The following is an 18,873-nucleotide window of genomic DNA, read 5'->3' as shown; positions in this document are numbered from 1 at the left end:
TAGGTCTTATCGTATTATTATGTAATGGTGCAGTATTTTCTCTCTTCAAAGAATGCATGTATAGTCACATGTTGGTTCCCACGCCTTTTCAAATAAAAACAGAATAATGAGGAGGAGCTTGTGAACGTGCGACTTCGGCTCTAGTTTGTATTTTATTTGTAATAGACTTATCTATTTGTATGTACGCACAATAAAAAGCATGGGAGCATTCGCAGCCCGTTTATGGAAAGTTTTCCATGAAGACGATGTTGTTAAAGCTTGATTGCGATGCTCTACACTTGTGGGTAATGCCCTGTATCTATTTTTTGTTACTCGATCAACTGAGATGAATAACAAGAACAAAACAATATTTAAGTCTAATAATAATATTAGTATTTTGTAATGGTTTTTATGTATCGTATAGCTCATGGAAAACAAGGATTCTAAGCCGATTCATTATAGAATTATGAAAAAACAACTTTAATTAATGATTTTGATGAAACAAAAATGGTATTAAAAAAAGTACCTAAAGCACATATAAATGTAAAAAATGGAATGATAAATCACTTTTATCATTCCTTTAGAAACCAACTCAGTAATATTTGGTTGCAATAGTTTTGGCCCCTATTTGAAGTGCTTTAGGGTTCGTGCAATGAAGGGTTCAATCAGACAGGTAGGAATATTTTGCTAGGCGTGAAAAGAATGGCAATATGAACCCTTTCTTTTCTCGCAATATAAGAGTCGGGAAAACGGGCGATTCTGATCGCTGATTTTCTGCCGCAGTCGCATTTTGGCGATTCAAAAAACAAAATAATTCTTTTTTTGGGGTAAATGCTTCCTTTATTTCACAATTTATTTTAGAATTAGCTTGGATGTGTTATGGAAAAACTTTTTAAGTTTTGTAGAGCTCCTGCCTAAACAAAATATTTTCTGAAATAATTATTCTGTAGCAGTAGGTTATAATTGTTCGTTCTAATTCACTTTCTTCTCATTCGCTTCCTTCGGCCGCTCATTCGAAGAAAGTTAATTAGACCGAACAATTATAACAAAAGAGTGAATTAGGATCTAAAACTTGTTTTATGATTCAGTTGAACGCAGTCTTTATAAATTGTTTGATTATGAATTAAACGCTCCCTATCGTACCTACTAATTGCTTTTGCTATTTATTTATGATATTTCTACATTCTACTGTACCTACCTTAAATCAAACGTTTGAGTCCAGTGGGCACGCGACGTATCACTAAAACACTATGCACTAACACCAATGTTCTTTATGTCACAGCGGTCGTTTGCTCAAGGTATAATTTTAGTCCGTTTGATCGTACTAACACTTGGCAACTTTCAGATTTACTGAGCCCACTATGATGTACTTTCTAATTGTTTCCAGAATTTAAGTGGCACCTAGAATCGCTCAGCGACACTAGCCCGTTTGGTCGTACCAACAAATCTGTACTTCGCTTAGAAAACTAATAAAGGCGAACTGTTCGTCTTAATTGTAACTGAATGTTAGCACCTAAAATCAAACCTTTTGAGTCTAATGACCACGCGACGTAAGTACACTAAAACACTACGCATACAATAACACCAATGCTCTTTATGTCAGCGGCCGTTTGCTCAAGGTATAATTTTAGTCCGTTTGATCGTACTAACACTTGGCAACTTTCAGATTTACTGAGCCCACCATGATGTACTTTCTAATTGTTTCCAGAGTTTTAGTGGCACCTAGAATCGCTCAGCGACACTAGCCCGTTTGGTCGTACCAATAAATCTGTACTTCGCTTAGAAAAGTTTTCAAGGCGAACTGTTCGTCTTAATTGTAACTAAATGTTAGCACCTAAAATCAAACCTTCACATGACAGTCCAGAGACTATGGCGTACACTTCAACACTGGCTCGATTGCGAATCATGTCATACGACAGTCAATTTGAGTACAGTATTTACAACAAAGGTTCCGTATGTAGGCATACATAATTAGAATCAAACATCATCAAAATTATGATATACTGTCTGAACTATTAAATTGTGTTTTTGTAATTATAATCACATCTAATAATTTATTATAAGATATTGATTTTTAACCGATTAAAAAAGGAGAGGTTCTCATCTCAAATATATTTTTATAGATAACGTGTTAACGTTTAGTGCTCTTATAACATTATTATTGAACCGTAGTTTTTACCCAAAAAGTGTGTTTCACAAACATTACACATTTGAACCTTTGAGTAAAGTTAACATCAAAGATCATGAACTTATTCTGAGTTTTTTTTTTTTGCCTCACCTGACATAATATTGTAGAATTTCCATCGACGGATAAATGATTAAATAATTAATTAGTGTATAATAATGTTTTTAAATGTTAACAAAGGCGATAAAATGGTTTCAAATTATAATTTATATTCCTTATAAGGAACCCTAATCTTATAAGTTATAATGCAAGTATATTGTTACTGCTGAAACCACAGTTTTGAGCATGTAAGTACAGTCGGTAGTAAACATAACTCTACAAAAATGTTGAAACACTGCATTTATTGCTTATGTTATGTTTATCGTTTCTATAAACAACCAAAAAAACGAAATAATGCAATTAACGAGATCATACCTCATCACACGATCAGTCAATATGATCACATGTACCTTTACATAGTAAAACAACCTGAGTGGTTAGTGGTCAACAGGCCGCAATACTACGCAAGAAGTCCCGGCTGGGCAGAAATTGAAATGATGAATTTTAATTCCTGTGATGGGTCTGGGTGTTACTATGTATAATGTGTACCTATGTATTTAAAAAGTTTTTAAGTAGTATATCCAATGGATATTATGTATTAAGCTAGCACCCATAACACAAGCATTTTAGTTGCTTACTTTGAAACTAGATGGCGCTGCGTGATATTATTCAAAGAAAGAAAGAAAGAAAGAAAGATAGTATGTTTAAGAAATAATCTAAAGTATGTAACAAGAAAAATATCCTAATATGAAAAAAAAATCATCATTTTTTTACGCCGACTGTACCTACACTGATTATGCGGACGTCTGAGTAAATTGAAACTTTTGTTTTTCACAAATGTTAATGTTAATCAGCAATAACATTTTGTAATTGCTGATTCTATAAAAAATTTTGGCCAGTGATCGTAAACCCTGTGTTTGAAGGTTACTTTTGTAATTATACATTATATTTTACCCGTTAACTAAGCGGTACAAATGGAAAAAATGTTGACTACCTCTTTTGCTGATCTTGCATTATTTTTAGATAAATTATGACCTCCAAATCGATAAAATTTAATAACTCCAGTAGTGCCACATAGTGCTCATCAACCTTCAAGGTTAAGGTATTCTTCAGCTTCAAGACCAATCTACAGCAACGAAATAATGTTCGTAAGTTTTTTTAACTTTTTTCCTTGTGTGTTTTATGAGAATAATAATGTGCATAATTATGAACTTAGGCAGTTCGATTTTTACAAGTTGTTTACTGTATGTTGTTATTGAATGTTCAATACATGTATTGTATTGAACATAATATGTCGTACCTGCATCATAATTTCGTCTTATAACTTTAACTCTATATTTTACAGGTCGGACTTTGAGTATTACTGCGACAAAAAAGCAGTTGCCAAGCGGCACGGAAATAAACGCGAAGACATAGATTCTGAAGAGGAAACATCTTGTAAAAGGTAAGATTTAATATAGACAAAGTAATATTCCAGTAATAAATCGATTTATTTTTGTTTGAAACAAGTGAAAATGATTATCGTTTTAAACTAATTTGATCGTTTGTTGGCAGGTTGAAGCAGCAGAGACCGCGAAAAACAGCCAAACATTTATTTGACGACTCTGAAGACGAATCAGTTAATAAACCGTAAGTTTTTAATCACTTTTATAACGTTTCACGTATTTACTTTGCGCTGTAATGTACCTATGTACTTAAATTAAATACGCGGGACTCACTTCTGTTTTGAAACAAATATTTATTAATTTATGCGAACAAAGACTCATACTTACAAATTCTGTTTATTACTGTTTTAAACTAATTTGACCGTGTTTGTTGGCAGGTTGAAGCAGAAACCTCGAAAAACGGCCAAACATTTATTCGACGACTCTGAAGAGGAATCAGTTAATAAACCGTAAGTTTTTAATCACTTTTATGACGATTGAGGTATTTACTTTGCGTTGTAATGATAATTGTATTTTGAAATAAATATTTAGCAAGCAAAGGCTTGGTATTCCGGTAGGAATTTTATAATTTTACCAGTTATCTTTCATTCCAACTAAAATAATTAAAACTGTTTAAGAATATTTAATTCAAATGTTGTTTTTTTTTTTTCAGAACTAAATCATCAGCGAAAAAGTCGTCTACCAAACGCAAGTCAGCAGAGAGCTCGAGTGGAGACAAACGAACTCGAACCTCAGGGTGGAAGCTGGACTTGGACGACGACGCGGACGTCGAGAGCAGTCGCGCGCGCAGCCAGCCGGGCCGCCTGCAGTCCGTGCTGACGCGTCGAGTGGCCGACGGAGTCCTACGCCGCACCGCCTCTCTGCCTGGGGATCTCTTCGTGGAGTTGCGCCTCTACAACGCGGACGAGATACGAGCTGTGCAGCCGAAAGATCGTTGGGAGAAGGCGGTACTGTCACTCAAATACCAAAGCAGCTCTAACGCCGAACATCTTGACCTACTGCGGCAATTCGTCACGCGTGCGCGAGAGGCATTCGAAGAGGACGGTACTTTTTTCGCTGATAAAAAAAATAGTTCGTAATTTGTTATTAATTAGTTATTTAAGGTAATAAAATAAAATACTTTTTTATATCTTAGTTTTTTCACCCAGTCTATTTAATTTCATTCAAAGTTGTTAGGTAGGTTTTAAACTTTTTTATAATGTCTCAAAGAACGATATATTGCACAGTGTGCGATTTATCAATTAAAAGTAATAGTTTCTCAGCTCATCTCAAAAGTAATACACATAAAAATAATTCAGCAATAGAATTAGGAGATGGTATAGAAAAAATAAGTAGTGCATTCCGTAGTCGAATAGCTACGTATCGATTGCGCAATAGGGATGAAGGCGTGCAGACGCCAGCCGAGTTCCTGCGCAGCATGCGTGCGCGCGTGCGGCAACTCATACAAGCGCGACAACTAGCATTTAACAGCCTTAAAGTCAACTTCGAATTATTTGCAGAATTTTCTCTTAGAACTAATGACTCTAACAAATCTGAGCTAAAATCATTTGCTACAGAGAACTTTACCATACATAAGAACTACGCGTTTGATGAAATATTCTCACAAGCAATAGCTATTATTTCAACTAAAATTGACGAAATGCAAGAAAGGGACAGCGGTTGGTCTTTTCTCCGTAATTCGCACTTAGAAATTAACATAAACAAATTTAATCCTTTAAAAGCATCTCAATTTATAGATTTACCTAAAGCTTTAAAACTAAAACGAGCTTGTATTAATGTTCAAAACAGAGATAAATTTTGTTTTTTGTGGAGCATAATGGCAGCATTGTTTCCTGCTAAGAGTAATGCTCACCGAACTTCTTCATATCCTCATTTTGAGAACGTTCTCAATACAAAAAACATGTCATTTCCTGTAAATTTTTCGGATATAAAAACTTTTGAAAAGAATAATCCCAGTATAAGTGTCAATGTTTATGGAATTAAAAACAACACTAATATTGTTGGACCATTATACCGCACTCAGAACAAGAAAAAGAACCATATAAATTTATTATTTTTAGAAAAGGGAAATCTAACGCATTATTGTTGGATAAAAAATGTAAGTCGTTTGTTAAGGTCGCAAATAACAAAAAACCACAACAAAATATTTTTTTGTGATGATTGTATGGTATTCTTTAAAAACGAAATTAAATTAAATACTCATATATGCGGTGGCGTTGCTACTGTTTTACCAAAACCCGGCACACTTATACAGTTTAAAAACTATGAAAAAATGCAAGACATGCCGTTCGTTATTTACGCGGATTTCGAATCGTTATTACAACCAAGTCCAAACGGACCGACTTCAAATTCTACGAACGTCTTCCAAAAACATGTTCCGGCTGCATTTGCATATTACGTTGTTTGTTCATATGACAGTTCCTTGAATCGGTACGTATCTTATCTTGGGAAAAAATGTGTTGAAATATTTATTGAGAATCTTAAGAAAGACATATCTAAAATATTAAAATTATATAAAAACAAAATACCAATGAAAAAGTTAACAGTAGAAGAATCGGAATCATTTTCTAAATCGAAGCAATGTTATCTTTGCAATCAGTTGTTATTTGACGATAGAGTGAGGGACCACTGTCACTTAACCGGCAGGTACCGCGGTCCCGCACATTCATACTGTAATCTCAAATACCGCTTACCGCAATTCGTACCGGTATTTTTCCATAATTTATCCGGCTACGATAGTCATCTATTTATAAGGCAATTGGGAGAAATATCGGGACCAATAAAAGTTATAGCCAAAAATAAAGAAAATTATATATCGTTCACTAAGTTTTTTACAACAGATGATAATCATTACATGGCAGTTCGATTTGTTGACTCGTTCAAATTTTTAGGGACAAGCCTTGAAAAACTGGTTTCCAATTTAAACACACATGATTTTACACATTTATCGCGTTTTTTTTCTGAAAAAAATCAGTTTGAGTTATTAAGGCGCAAAGGTGTATACCCTTATGAATACATGACTAACTGGGAATCGTATAAAGAAAAACAATTACCTTCACGCCATAATTTTTATAGTAGTTTGAATGAGTGTACTATTTCAGAATCTGACTATAAACATGCCGAGCGCGTTTGGAAAACATTTAATTTAAAAAATCTAGGAGAATATACAAAGTTATATTTAAAATCAGACGTACTTTTACTGGCCGATGTATTTGAAAAATTTCGGTATACTTGTAAAACTAATTATAATTTAGATCCTTCGTTTTATCTTACCGCTCCAAGTTTAAGCTTCGATGCTATGCTACTTTTGACCAAAGTAAAACTTGAACTAATTGAAGATTTGGAAATAATTCGGTTAATCCAAAAGGGTATCCGCGGTGGTGTTTGTCAAGTTTCCACTAGATATGCGAAGGCAAATAATAAATACTTGCCTGATTACGATCCATCTTCTCCAGATAATTACTTATTTTATATAGACTGTAACAATTTATACGGTTATGCAATGTGCTCGTATTTACCTCATTCTGATTTTCACTTATTAAATGTGTCAGAATTTAATGCCGACGAAATTATAAACACGCCCGACGATGCCGAAGAGGGTTATATTTTAGAAATAGATTTAGAATATCCAGAACAGTTGCATGATTTACACAATGAACTCCCTTTTTGTCCCCAAAAATTTACTCCACCTGGCTCTAAAACATCCAAGTTAATACCTAATTTATACGATAAATTTAACTATGTTATTCACTATGTGCATTTAAAAGCATGCCTTGATCATGGTTTGAAACTAAAAAAAATCCACAGAGTAATAAAATTCAAACAAAGCCCTTATCTAAAGCAGTACATTGATCTTAATACCGAGTTGCGACAAAAAGCAACGTCTGCATTTGAACAAGATTTTTTTAAACTTTTGAATAATAGCATTTTCGGCAAAACATTAGAAGATCCGGAAAAACGGCTTGATGTAAAATTAGTAAATCAATGGGTTGATACTAGAAATAAAACTAAAAAACAGTACACTGCTCAGCAATTAATAGCAAGACCCAATTATCACAGCTCAACTGTGTTTTCTGAGAATTTTGTTGCAGTGCAAATGAAACCGGAGTCAATATTACTGGATAAACCAATTTATATAGGATTTACGGTTTTAGAAATTTCTAAAAGCCATATGTATAAATTCCATTATTCCATAATGAAACCATTCTACGGTAACAATTTACAACTTTGTTACACAGATACGGATAGCTTTTTGTACTCCATACACACCAAGGACGTGTATAAGGATTTGAAACGTCAATTTGAATCTTACTTTGACACAAGCAATTATGATGAAAATAATTTGTTTAACATTAAACGGCAAAATAAAAAAGTACCTGGTTTGTTTAAAGACGAACTAGGTGGAAAACTCATAACTGAATTTGTCGGTTTAAGATCAAAATTATATTGTATTAAAACTGAAAATAAAGAAATAAAAAAAGCCAAAGGAGTAAAAAAACCAGCTGTTAAGCAGTTACTTTTTAAAGATTACAGTAATGTCCTATTGCACAACAAAATTATTAAAAAAACAAATGTAGTATTTAAATCGTTAAAGCATGAAATATTTACTCAATCGGTAAATAAAGTGGCTTTATCATCTAACGATGACAAACGTATAATATTAAAAAATAATATAAATACAGTGGCCTGGGGTCATAAATCCAGCTTCTTTTAATGTTTCTATAGGTATTATAAGAGCCTACTTGTATTATAAATAATATGTTAATATTCTTTTTTGATAAATGTCTTAGTCTTGTTCTGTATTAAAATAATAATATTATGATGATATTAAATCGGCCGTGTGGTGACGGCAGAGTAGAATACATTTGTCACCAACCCCTACTCTTCCCGTGGGTGTCGTAAGAGGCGACTTAGGGACTACACATCAAACAGAGAACGGGCAGCAGCGCTCTCTGACAAACATAAATCTTTTAAACTGCGATCTCCAACCCGCCTGCCAAGCGTGGGGATTATGGCAAAACCCTCTACTATAGTGGAGGAGGCTCATAGTCCAGCAGTGGACTGTAAAGGGCTGTTGATGATGATGATGATGATGATATTAAATAGTCTGGGTTGAAATAATCTGTTCTTATTTTATGTTTAGATTAGGAAAATATTACTTATTATTAATTATACTTTTTACTAACTTTCTACTCTTAAGCCTGCGACTAACACTTATTGTATTTTATAATACTATTATTATTAAATTAATTAAAAATTATTATTATTATAATTATGAAATAAGTGCTTAATAAATTTTAAACCATCTATGATTTGTTGTTTGATTCATATTACCTATTTAATAAATATTTGTGAAAGAATCTTTCTAATAAACTTAATAACCTTATTTCATATTACAATATGCAATTTTCAATATGCTGACTCAAGACATCCGTTCACGTTTGCAAAGTCAACGATTTCGCAATAAAGCAAATCACATGTTTTTTACAATATTTCACCGACAAGCTCATTCACTCCATATCACTGCTCGTCTTCAGACTAGCAACGGATTCATTATTTTGTAAGTATTCAAGTTTGTAATTTTATGACTGTACCTTCTAACAAATTTTTTGAATTTATTATGATCACTAACAATTGTTATTTTTTCTTTTCAGACGATGCAAAACTCCGATATGAACATCATGCTTCCCCCGTTCACCTATGATCCCTGGGAGGGATTAACACAAGCTTGTTCAGATGTCCTGGGACAAGTTGGTGAGCCTCAAACCTCCCGGGAAAAGAGGGTTAGGCGGAAGACTGAGCAACCGGCAAGAAAGAAGGCACGTAGTACTGCAAAGTCCTACGTCATTTCCAAGGAGCGAACTAAAGGTTTACGGCTTATACAAATAAGAGTGTGTGACCTGACGAGTGAGCCTTCCGCTTCAACAGCATGCGATCCGGATGACAGTGAAAGTGATGATAATGTGATACTTAGTGCACAGTATGTAGTGACTGAAAATTATGATGAAATAATGGACATGACTGAATCAGTAATTAAGAAAATATCAAAAAAAATGTGTAATGATAATCTTTAGTAGGTATTTAGTTTAAATTTAAGAGTTTATAATTATTAAGTTATTGAATATGAAAAATCTTTAGTGTACCTAATGTTAAAAGTTTATAATAAAGTTTATGAATATGAAAGTGTTATTTTTTTTCCCTTACATAATATGTAATAATTATTTAAATCTTTATCAAGGATTGTTAAAATAAAAATAAACAGTTTTTTAGAATAATAAATTTATTTATCATATTGCTACATTTTTTTCAACACACCATTTCTTTATACACATAACATTTTTTAATGCACAATATTTCTTGTGAGCAAAACAGTTAAATAATGTGGGGTTATCCAAACAATAAAGATTGTAAAGAGTACTTAAATTTGGAGCGCCGAAACAAGTTACGTCTAGGACGTCATTTTGATTAGGGGAAAGTAGTACGAGATGATCCCCTTAAGCGGGAATCGCTGTAAAATACATATTTTTCAAGGTAAACCAAAAATAAAGACGATTACTACTAGTATATTTATCTATCCAATTTTCCTTATACTCAAAACCAGAAATTAATTGAGGTTTCATTAAAATATTTCATTTTTTGCAAAACCTTACAAAGTGATCATCTTGTACACCCCTGTGGGTAAGATGATCCCCCAGGTAGGGGTAAGATGATCCCTATGATTCTGTTCTATGATGTATTCTTTTCTGGTTATATTCCTTTCGGAGTACCTAATTATGCGAACAAATCGTTAAAAAGTTAGAAAAGAAAAACATTTACGAATTAAATAACGAAAATAACTGATTCTTTCTTAGTACCTGCTAAAAAGCGTTTAAATAATTGAAACGCGTTTGGTTGGAGCTGTGTTGAATATATCACAAATAAATTCACCTGCTTCATCACCCTCTACCCCAGCACATGCTTTATGGCCCCATTTTCCACATGCATAACATTATATCCATCCTTCACCCTTGGTACGCTTGAAAACTTTTCTGTTCAGTACAGCCACTCAGTATCATCTCCTTCAGACTCAGGTGAGTTATATGAAGTTCTCTTTCTTTTATTTCACTTCCCTTTACCTACTCCATTGACTTTTTTGTTTTAATTCCCAGGGATCATCTCGTACATATAGGAAGGGATTATCTTGACCCAAGTCTCACTTTTTGTTAAATATTTGCTAAAATAATCTACAAGTACGCGGCTACGTTTTTATGCCCAAAATATTAAAATTAAACATAATAGAAAGCCTAACGACAACAGTAATTACATTTAACATTGTTTGAATAAAAGTAACATAAGCTCAAAGTCACGCCTATTTTAGATCAGAAGTACACAATTTTTATTTTTTCTCGTCAAATTCGATGTATCGCTCACGCCACCATTACGATTTGACTGAGGCGGGGATGTGTCCAGAGCAATGTTTTACCAGTGAAAGAAACTAAATGACGTTAGTGGTTTCAGCACAATCTCGAAAGATCATCTTACCCCAGGGGATCAACTCGTACTACTTTCCCCTACATAAATTATGCACCCATTTGATCTTTTCTTCTCCTTTTACTAAAATATATTTACCTTTTAAATAAGGTACGATAAGTCTTTGAAATTCTCTATAATCAATATATCCTTCATTCCACCGATAGCCTCTGTTTTTTTCGATCCAGCAAACTTGCTTTTTCTCTTCAGCAGTCAATGAAGAGAACGGGTATGGAGGCTTAATCAAAAATATGTGAGTATGCTCTTGGGTAGCTATAGCAAATTCTTTTATTATAAATTCATTTTTGCTATTTTTAAATCCTTGCAGATCTACGATAATATTGCTATTCATGATATTTTCTTAACGATATTACTCAAAGGTTTGTATTCAAATATACAATCGTTTAGAATCAAGCAATAAGCAGCTGTTTGATCTGGTATCTCTTGGTCTGTTTCAATTTCAACTCGTACGTCGATCGAACCTTTTAAAGTTTCGTGTTGCCTCGAACAGTCGATAACAAATAAGGGAGCTACGTCTCTGAATTCTTTCAAGCTCAACAACGGCTCTGGCCGACGTCCGTGATACGACTGTTGAAATCTTGAATACTGTTCGTATAATAAAGCAATTTTTTCTTCTGAAAAACTGACATTTAGTCCTTCATACGGATAATATGATGAATTTAAAAAGACTCTTACATCTCTTACGTGACAATGATCAAACTCTGCCATTGACAACACAGCGTTATGTTTACGATTGGTTTGTAAGGCAATTACCACAAATCGTGGTTTTTCTATTTGCGATGAAGTTTTTATAGACCAAGTATGTTTACGTGTCTTAGGCAGTAATGGGTATTCATACAGATCCCAATTACGAAACACTAATGGAATAGCTCGATCTTTCTCCAAGTGTTTCAATAGGTTAATCCTCTCACGGTCTGAAACTTTAATGTGTGGAACGCGCCAAATAATTTTATTGATTATAATGTCATCTACAACTTCACCTGCATTTAACTTGACCGCATTAAGGTTAGTATTACTTCTCAGTAACACTAACTCGTGTTTACAGTTAATGATAATTTTTTCATAATCCTCTGCAAATCCTAGTATCCTATTTAATGGTATAGATGCAGAAAATGCTCCACCACTGGCATTGTTTGTTCCTGCGGTTGACCAGCCCCAAACTCGACCACATTTGGATTCATTTTCATTTAAGGATAGGTAAGATTTCATTGTTGTAGTAATACCCGCATTCTTAATTTTATCTATTTCAACTCCATTTAGTTCATATCTTATGTCTTGAAAGAGGAATAAGGCTGGATTATTAACGAAGTGTACATTTGATACTTTTTCTTTGGTGGTTTTATTATACACAACTACTTTTCCTTCGATATATAGACTACTAAGTGAAGGTAACACGTACAAGTCTTGTTGGTTGATCGGTATTCGTATTTCATCATTCTTGTTGAAACTTGTTACGTATGGTTTGTATGAATGATACTCGAAACTTTCAATGCTGTTATCGTATGATGTTTGTTGAGATATATTTAAAATATTCATTTTATTAAACCAATTAATTTGAGAAATTCTTTATTGCTCTTGGTTAGCTTCTTTTTTAGTTGAAGCGGTCTGTCTTTGCGGAATGTTCTATTAGAACTGAGTGGAGTACGCAATGTAGAAGGATTTTTATTGAAGTTTATCATTTTTTTCTGAAATGTAAATACAGTTGTACTTCTTCACCTCGTAAGTTTATCTCTTTGTTTTCAGCGTCCAACAGCCTGATATTTATAGCACTTATAGAACTTTGATTGACAGGAAAATAAATTAAATTTTTAGGTATTTCAATTATTCGATAACCAGGTGGTACATTAGGTACGAATTCATAAATTATATGGCTTGCTTTCCCGTTCACAAATGAACCACTGACTACATCGCATTCGATCCTCACAATGGTTGTTGATAGAATGCTCACAGGATACTTTGATTCGGTACTTATATTTGCATTTATTGTTTCCATTCCAAAACCTAAAATTTTACCAATTGTGCCACTTTTATTAAAATGAACGTCTTTAGAACAATAAATATTTGTTTTCAATGTGTTATTGTTGCAAGTAAGTTTTAATATAGTGTTCTTGATGTTATTTTTTAAATAATCACAAATATCCTGAAGCTCGTAAGACCCTTCAGGAATTTCGATGATCTCATTTTCACCATAGTAAAACTTGTTGTTTCTTTCATCTATGTTGGGAATTGAATTGAAGGTTGAAAAATATAAAAGACCGCATTCGTAGTCATCTCGAAGCTCCAAGGTCGGTGAATAATTCGTTGTTAAGGAGGCTCCTGTTCCGGTTATAGACACAGTGAAAGACATTATTATACTGACACTTTTATTAATAATTTACATTATATAAATGTTTTTTCCAATAATTCCTTAAAAATTTCAGACACAAATGACCACAGTTTATTGTACCAAAGGCTTGATGTCGTACATAATTATAGTTTATAGGTAAGTTACTAAAATATTTGACTAATTCCAACGGTGGTTTTAAATTACCAAAACTGTCATAATATTCAACGTAATCATTTTGCTTTACAAAGGCTACCCAATGTGTACCAGGATTTTTATTACTATCCAAATTCATGATTGCACATTCTATCTTCTTAGGTTTCGCAGGTAATGTATCTCGCATAAATACACCACGAAAGTAAGGAATATCACAAGCATGTTCTAATATATCCAAGTTAGTGAGCGCACGTTTAGGTAGCCGCTTAATTAGTTTTTTGAGGGGTTGAGATATAAACCGGCTCTTTTTCTATGAGGTTTTATATACAGTCCTTTTCCAAGGGCTACCGCTTCCATCATTCTGTTGTGCCTTTCTGATTCCATTAGACTCTTTTGTGCGGCTTTAGAATCATTAACAGCTTTTGCTATACCAGCTGCTCCTCCAGCAAGAGAACCTAAAGCCGATAGCCCCGCAAATATAGGAATAAGTGGTAAAATTCCTCCACATTTTGGAAGAGGAATACATCGAGGTAATCGTATTCCTTTTTTGTTACCGAAAAGTTTTTTTGCAGCTGCATAAGCATATTTTATAGCAGAGTGATTATCTTTAGATTTAAGTTTTTTTAATTCTGATTTTATATTCTTTATCCCTTTCTTAAATGATGTTATGCCTCGGCCGGCTCTGATTTTTGCTTTCATCGCATTTTTAACTATCCATGAAGCAATTTTTTCTCCTTTCCCAACATCTTTTGATTTTAGCCTTTTCTTAGCCATATTTAACAATTCTAAGTCAGCCTTATGTCGAGCACCAGAGTCTTTATTCAAGTAAGCAATATCGTGGTGCATACAAGCCTCGTCCAATTTGTTAATTCCACGGTCACCTTGAAGTAATCGTTTCTGAAGTTTAGTTCCAGGACCACAAAATTGATACCCAGGTAAATGTAACTCAAACGGTAAATGATCTATTAACGTATTAATTATACCACTGCCTCCCTTCATCGATTATCTTAAAGTGAGTTATAGAGGAATTTATGTTTTATTTATATACCTACACCACACATTCACTTTTGTCAACCCAACTGTTTTCCTTATCACTTAAGCCTAACCATTTAACAAAAAGTTTGTTTCCTTTCCTTTTTATAACTTTCTCGATAAGATAAAGATCAGGCAGTTTCGTTTTTTGTAATTCATATCCGTAAAAAGAACCAAGAATAATTTGATTATGTTTATCTTCAATTTGATACGTTTGAGGATTTGTTTGTTTGATTTTTATGATTCGGAAAATTTCGGTAGACCAATTAGGTGTATAACCTTTATAAAAATCTCCTTTGAATTTACTTATACGAACAAAGTCGCCAACTTGAAAAGTTGATCGTTTACGCGTTTGTGGCTTTTTGCTTCTATTAATATTAGATCTAACGACAGTCTCATTGGAATCATTAACATTAATTGGTTTGAATTTAGTAACCCGATGAAAAGTGTTATTGTACTGCTGTACAACTGCATCTAAATTATTTTTAAACCATTGATAACGACCGCATAAACTAAATACTTTGTAGAGATGAGATTTTATCGTTCTTATTACTCGCTCTACAATTGCCGCCTTTTTAATCGAGTATGTGGAATAATGATTTATGTTGTAACTTTTTGTTAACTGTTTGAAACAATCGTTATAAAACTCTGTACCCAGATCGGTTTGTAAATTTCTAGGCTTTCGTGTTGATTCGATAAATATACTTAACATTGCGTTCGTAACACTTTGTTTGGATTTGGACTTCAACGGTCTAACCCATACGTATTTTGAAAAAGCATCAATTACAACTAGAACATATTTATATCCTTTATTAAATGATGAATATTTTTGAAAATCCATAAGGTCAGCTTGCCATAAATCATCTATCCCTTTAATAATCGTATGTCGACGGATGAAATTTCTTCTCGCTGCTTTGTGTAACTCGTTGACTATATCTTGTTTACTCATTCTTGATAGATTTTGCTGCAATCATCAGATCGATTTCTTTTTTTGTGTAATATAATGTAGTTAAATTATTAGTAGTTAATTTTTCCAAATTATTCAGATACTTTTTAACATTACTTTGAATGTTTTTCAATTCATTTTTTAAATCTTGAACACATTTATCCACATACTCTTTATTTACAGCCTCGTCTTCTTTTTCCGGAGTTGGTAGTCCTTTTAATCTCGATGATTTTAAATCAAAGTGACCTGCATCTGACCTTACTAATGTGTCATCAGTAAGAATATTAGTAAAGTCAGATAGTCGTAAACGCTTATGAACGTGATGACCAAATTTATCTATATTCATTGCCGTCTGCTCGGCTTCTGTAGTGTAATGGTACTGCCAAACCCTGATGTTGGGAGCTTTATATATTTTATGTCTTTTATAATACCAGCTTCATTCAATTCCTCTATTATTGCATAAATTTCATTTTGTACTCCAGTGTTACCAGCTGCCCATGATCCAAGTAGTAATTTTAACCTTTCCACTAATTCATTTGGATCATCCCAATAAACCAAATCAGTATCCTTCTTAACTTCTTTCAAAATATCGATGCCTTCACCTTGTGGGAGACTTTCTACACTACTCGTGTGACTTCTAGAGAACTTAAACAAAGGTTTGATTATATTCATATATTTAAAACCTTTGTTACTGTTTATTGGTTTTGATGGATCACAGTTTCGTTTGTGTGCATTGGTATCTATAAGTACTAATTTATAATTTTGTAAGTCCTCATTTGTAATCATTTTTAAATCTGGAGTTTTTTTGTACAATAATTCTTTTAAGCCTGGAGTTTTTTTTAGGTTACGGTTTCCAATTTTCAAAATGCGGTCATCATCATGAACACGCGTATTGCCGAGCATCAGCTTTCCCTTTACGTTTCTAATACCATAAGGTACATCACTCATCACTTCAGATGACACCGACCATGATAAAGAATCGTTATTGATACTCGGTGATGATTGAAGAGATTTAAATGAGTTTTCATGGACATCGTAATCCACCGAGGGCGAAGTAGTAAGGGTTTTGTTAGATGTTTTGCAAACATCTATATTATCTAAATCGTCTTCATCATCGTCACGTTCTTCATAATCTTCAGTAGAAGTATTTGATGCTTCACTTTCACTGTATTTAGTTCTTTTAGCTTCTGAGTTTTGCTCCAATCCTTCATTTATAAGACGTTTTTCATCAGTTTGGTTTGTTAGTTGTTTCAGCGGGTTAATGATAGGTTTAAATATCGTGTCCAAAGCCATATCATTTGAATTTTTTACATCTTTAATCATTTCTACTTTTCTTTTTACAGCTGCAGCAGATTTTACTATTTGTTCCTTTAAGTTTCTTTCCATTATTAAGATTCCTGTTCTGTTTGACTTCTCTAATCAAACTGAGAGATTGCTAACTTAACATCTATACTTATAAAAAGTTCAGTCCATTACTATGAATGTATCAAACTTCATTCGATAACAGCCTTTGTTTCGTTCACAATCCTTATTGATGACCACATAACTGTAAGGTTTACTCCATACAGTTGAGCACATTTCACGAAATTGCGACCATGACATGTCAGACCCAACATGCTCATCGTAAACGTGTCTTAGATTTATATCATCTTGCTTGAACAATATAATAAGATTAGCATTATCTCTTACCAGTTGCTTAGGTATTTTAGTATAAGTTTGATTCATATAAAAACAATCAATGTTTTTATGCCGACCCATGGCAAAATAATCGCGTATATTGTTTTGATTTTCACAAGCAACATCGTCAAATATGATAATCGAGTCAGGCAATGCTTCGTGAGGACTCAAAATTTCACTATTATGATTATACTTGTTATAAGATGTGCCTGCCACCTTGTCCAATACTTTTTCTAAAAATACGTACTTTGGTTGGTATAAAGACTTAGAGTACACATACAGGTTACGAAAACGTGGTCCATTCTTATGTAACAATAAACTGATAACTAAATTTGTCTTTCCACAGTTCGATGGACCACACACGATACTACGTATAGTATTTGGCAATAATTTCCCGTGACGCTTAGGCTCGTTTGATGCTTCAGGACAGACGCATTCCAATTTAAGTGATTCTTTTTGTTTCAGAAATTTCATAACAGAATTTTTAAGTCGACTGTCGTGATCTGTGGATTTCAAAGAACTGATGAAATATACTCACGCCGATGGTTAAAAAATGTAGTTCGAAAAAGGTTACAAGCATGGGTTACTTACGTTCGTGTTATTGGGCGATTAGATCCTAATTCACTTTTTTGTTATAATTGGTCGTTCTAATTAACTTTCTTCGAAAGAGCGGACGAAGGAAGCGAATGAGAAGAAAGTGAATTAGAACGAACAATTATAACCTACTTGTAGCTTAGTGTTTTCATTGAAACTATTTAAACAATTTATATCTTTTTGATTTGCTTTGTAGCTTGGGCAAACAGATTTTTTTTGTGTTACATAAGAATTTTGACTAACAATTTAAATTCACAACTTAACATCTAACACGAGTGTTTCTGTTTTATAGAAAAGCAGACGCAAAATATTGATACACACTGTAATGCCTCGTAATTTGTCCGTCGAAGAACGGGCTCAAATAATTGCGCAAAAGAAAAAAGGATACAATATTCGTCAAATTGCCAGAAACCTCAATATTTCGGTAAGTGTGTATACTTTCGTAAATACACACCTAAATTGTGATAGTTTAAGATTTACGCTACAATTCTTCTTTTGTTTCTTACAGAGACCAACGGTTCGTTTTTGGATAAGCCGGGGAGAAGATAACTTGACAGATCGAAGCAGAAGCGGTCGTCGACCTGGACCTCGCAAAACCCAACGCAAAGCCGAAAGCGTAGATGACAGCAACACTCACACCAAGAAATTTGCTGAACTCTTTAAAGCGAGCATACAAACCAGAACCCACTTACACAATATAGGACATATTGCTCACCATTACACAAAAATAGTTATTCTGGATGACGACGAAAAGGCTGCTCGTCTGAGTTTTGCTCAGAAATATCTGGAATTTGATTGGAGCAGTACTGTATTCTGTAGCGCGAAAACAGTACAATATAACAATGATGGATCTCTACATCTAGAGCATTATACTTTAGAAGAAGAAGGAGTTACAATACCGAGTAATGCTGCCAATATGTGGGGGTGGATGACTGCTAACGGCGTAGGGGAGCTCTGTTCTCTGCCT

At 33.6% G+C, this 18,873-nt stretch overlaps 2 protein-coding genes across 11 annotated transcripts in view; one reads left to right on the top strand and one right to left on the bottom strand.

Annotated features, from left to right (window-relative positions):
• LOC135073807 (uncharacterized) overlaps positions 1–18,873 on the bottom strand; it is a 132,488-nt gene that overhangs the window by 87,586 nt on the left and 26,029 nt on the right. The gene's annotated exons all lie outside the window — the stretch shown is intronic.
• Positions 2,775–5,108, top strand: LOC135074056 (uncharacterized). The gene is made up of 6 exons (XM_063968362.1): positions 2,775–3,347; positions 3,549–3,647; positions 3,758–3,832; positions 4,026–4,097; positions 4,301–4,692; positions 5,026–5,108. Coding segments are annotated over exons 1-6 (723 nt in total). The 5' UTR covers positions 2,775–3,345.

Source organism: Ostrinia nubilalis, chromosome 8 (genome assembly GCF_963855985.1).
Source record: "Ostrinia nubilalis chromosome 8, ilOstNubi1.1, whole genome shotgun sequence".
Taxonomy (NCBI): Eukaryota; Metazoa; Arthropoda; class Insecta; order Lepidoptera; family Crambidae; genus Ostrinia; species Ostrinia nubilalis.
The sequence above is the reverse complement of the archived record's forward strand: the minus strand, read 5'-3'. Positions and strand labels throughout refer to the sequence as shown.

Excerpts from the sequence above, each read along its gene's own strand:
- LOC135074056 (XM_063968362.1), top strand. Across the intron at positions 3,648-3,757 it reads GAGGAAACATCTTGTAAAAG|GTTGAAGCAGCAGAGACCGC; the intron begins GTAAGATTTAAT and ends GTTTGTTGGCAG. Across the intron at positions 3,833-4,025 it reads GACGAATCAGTTAATAAACC|GTTGAAGCAGAAACCTCGAA; the intron begins GTAAGTTTTTAA and ends GTTTGTTGGCAG.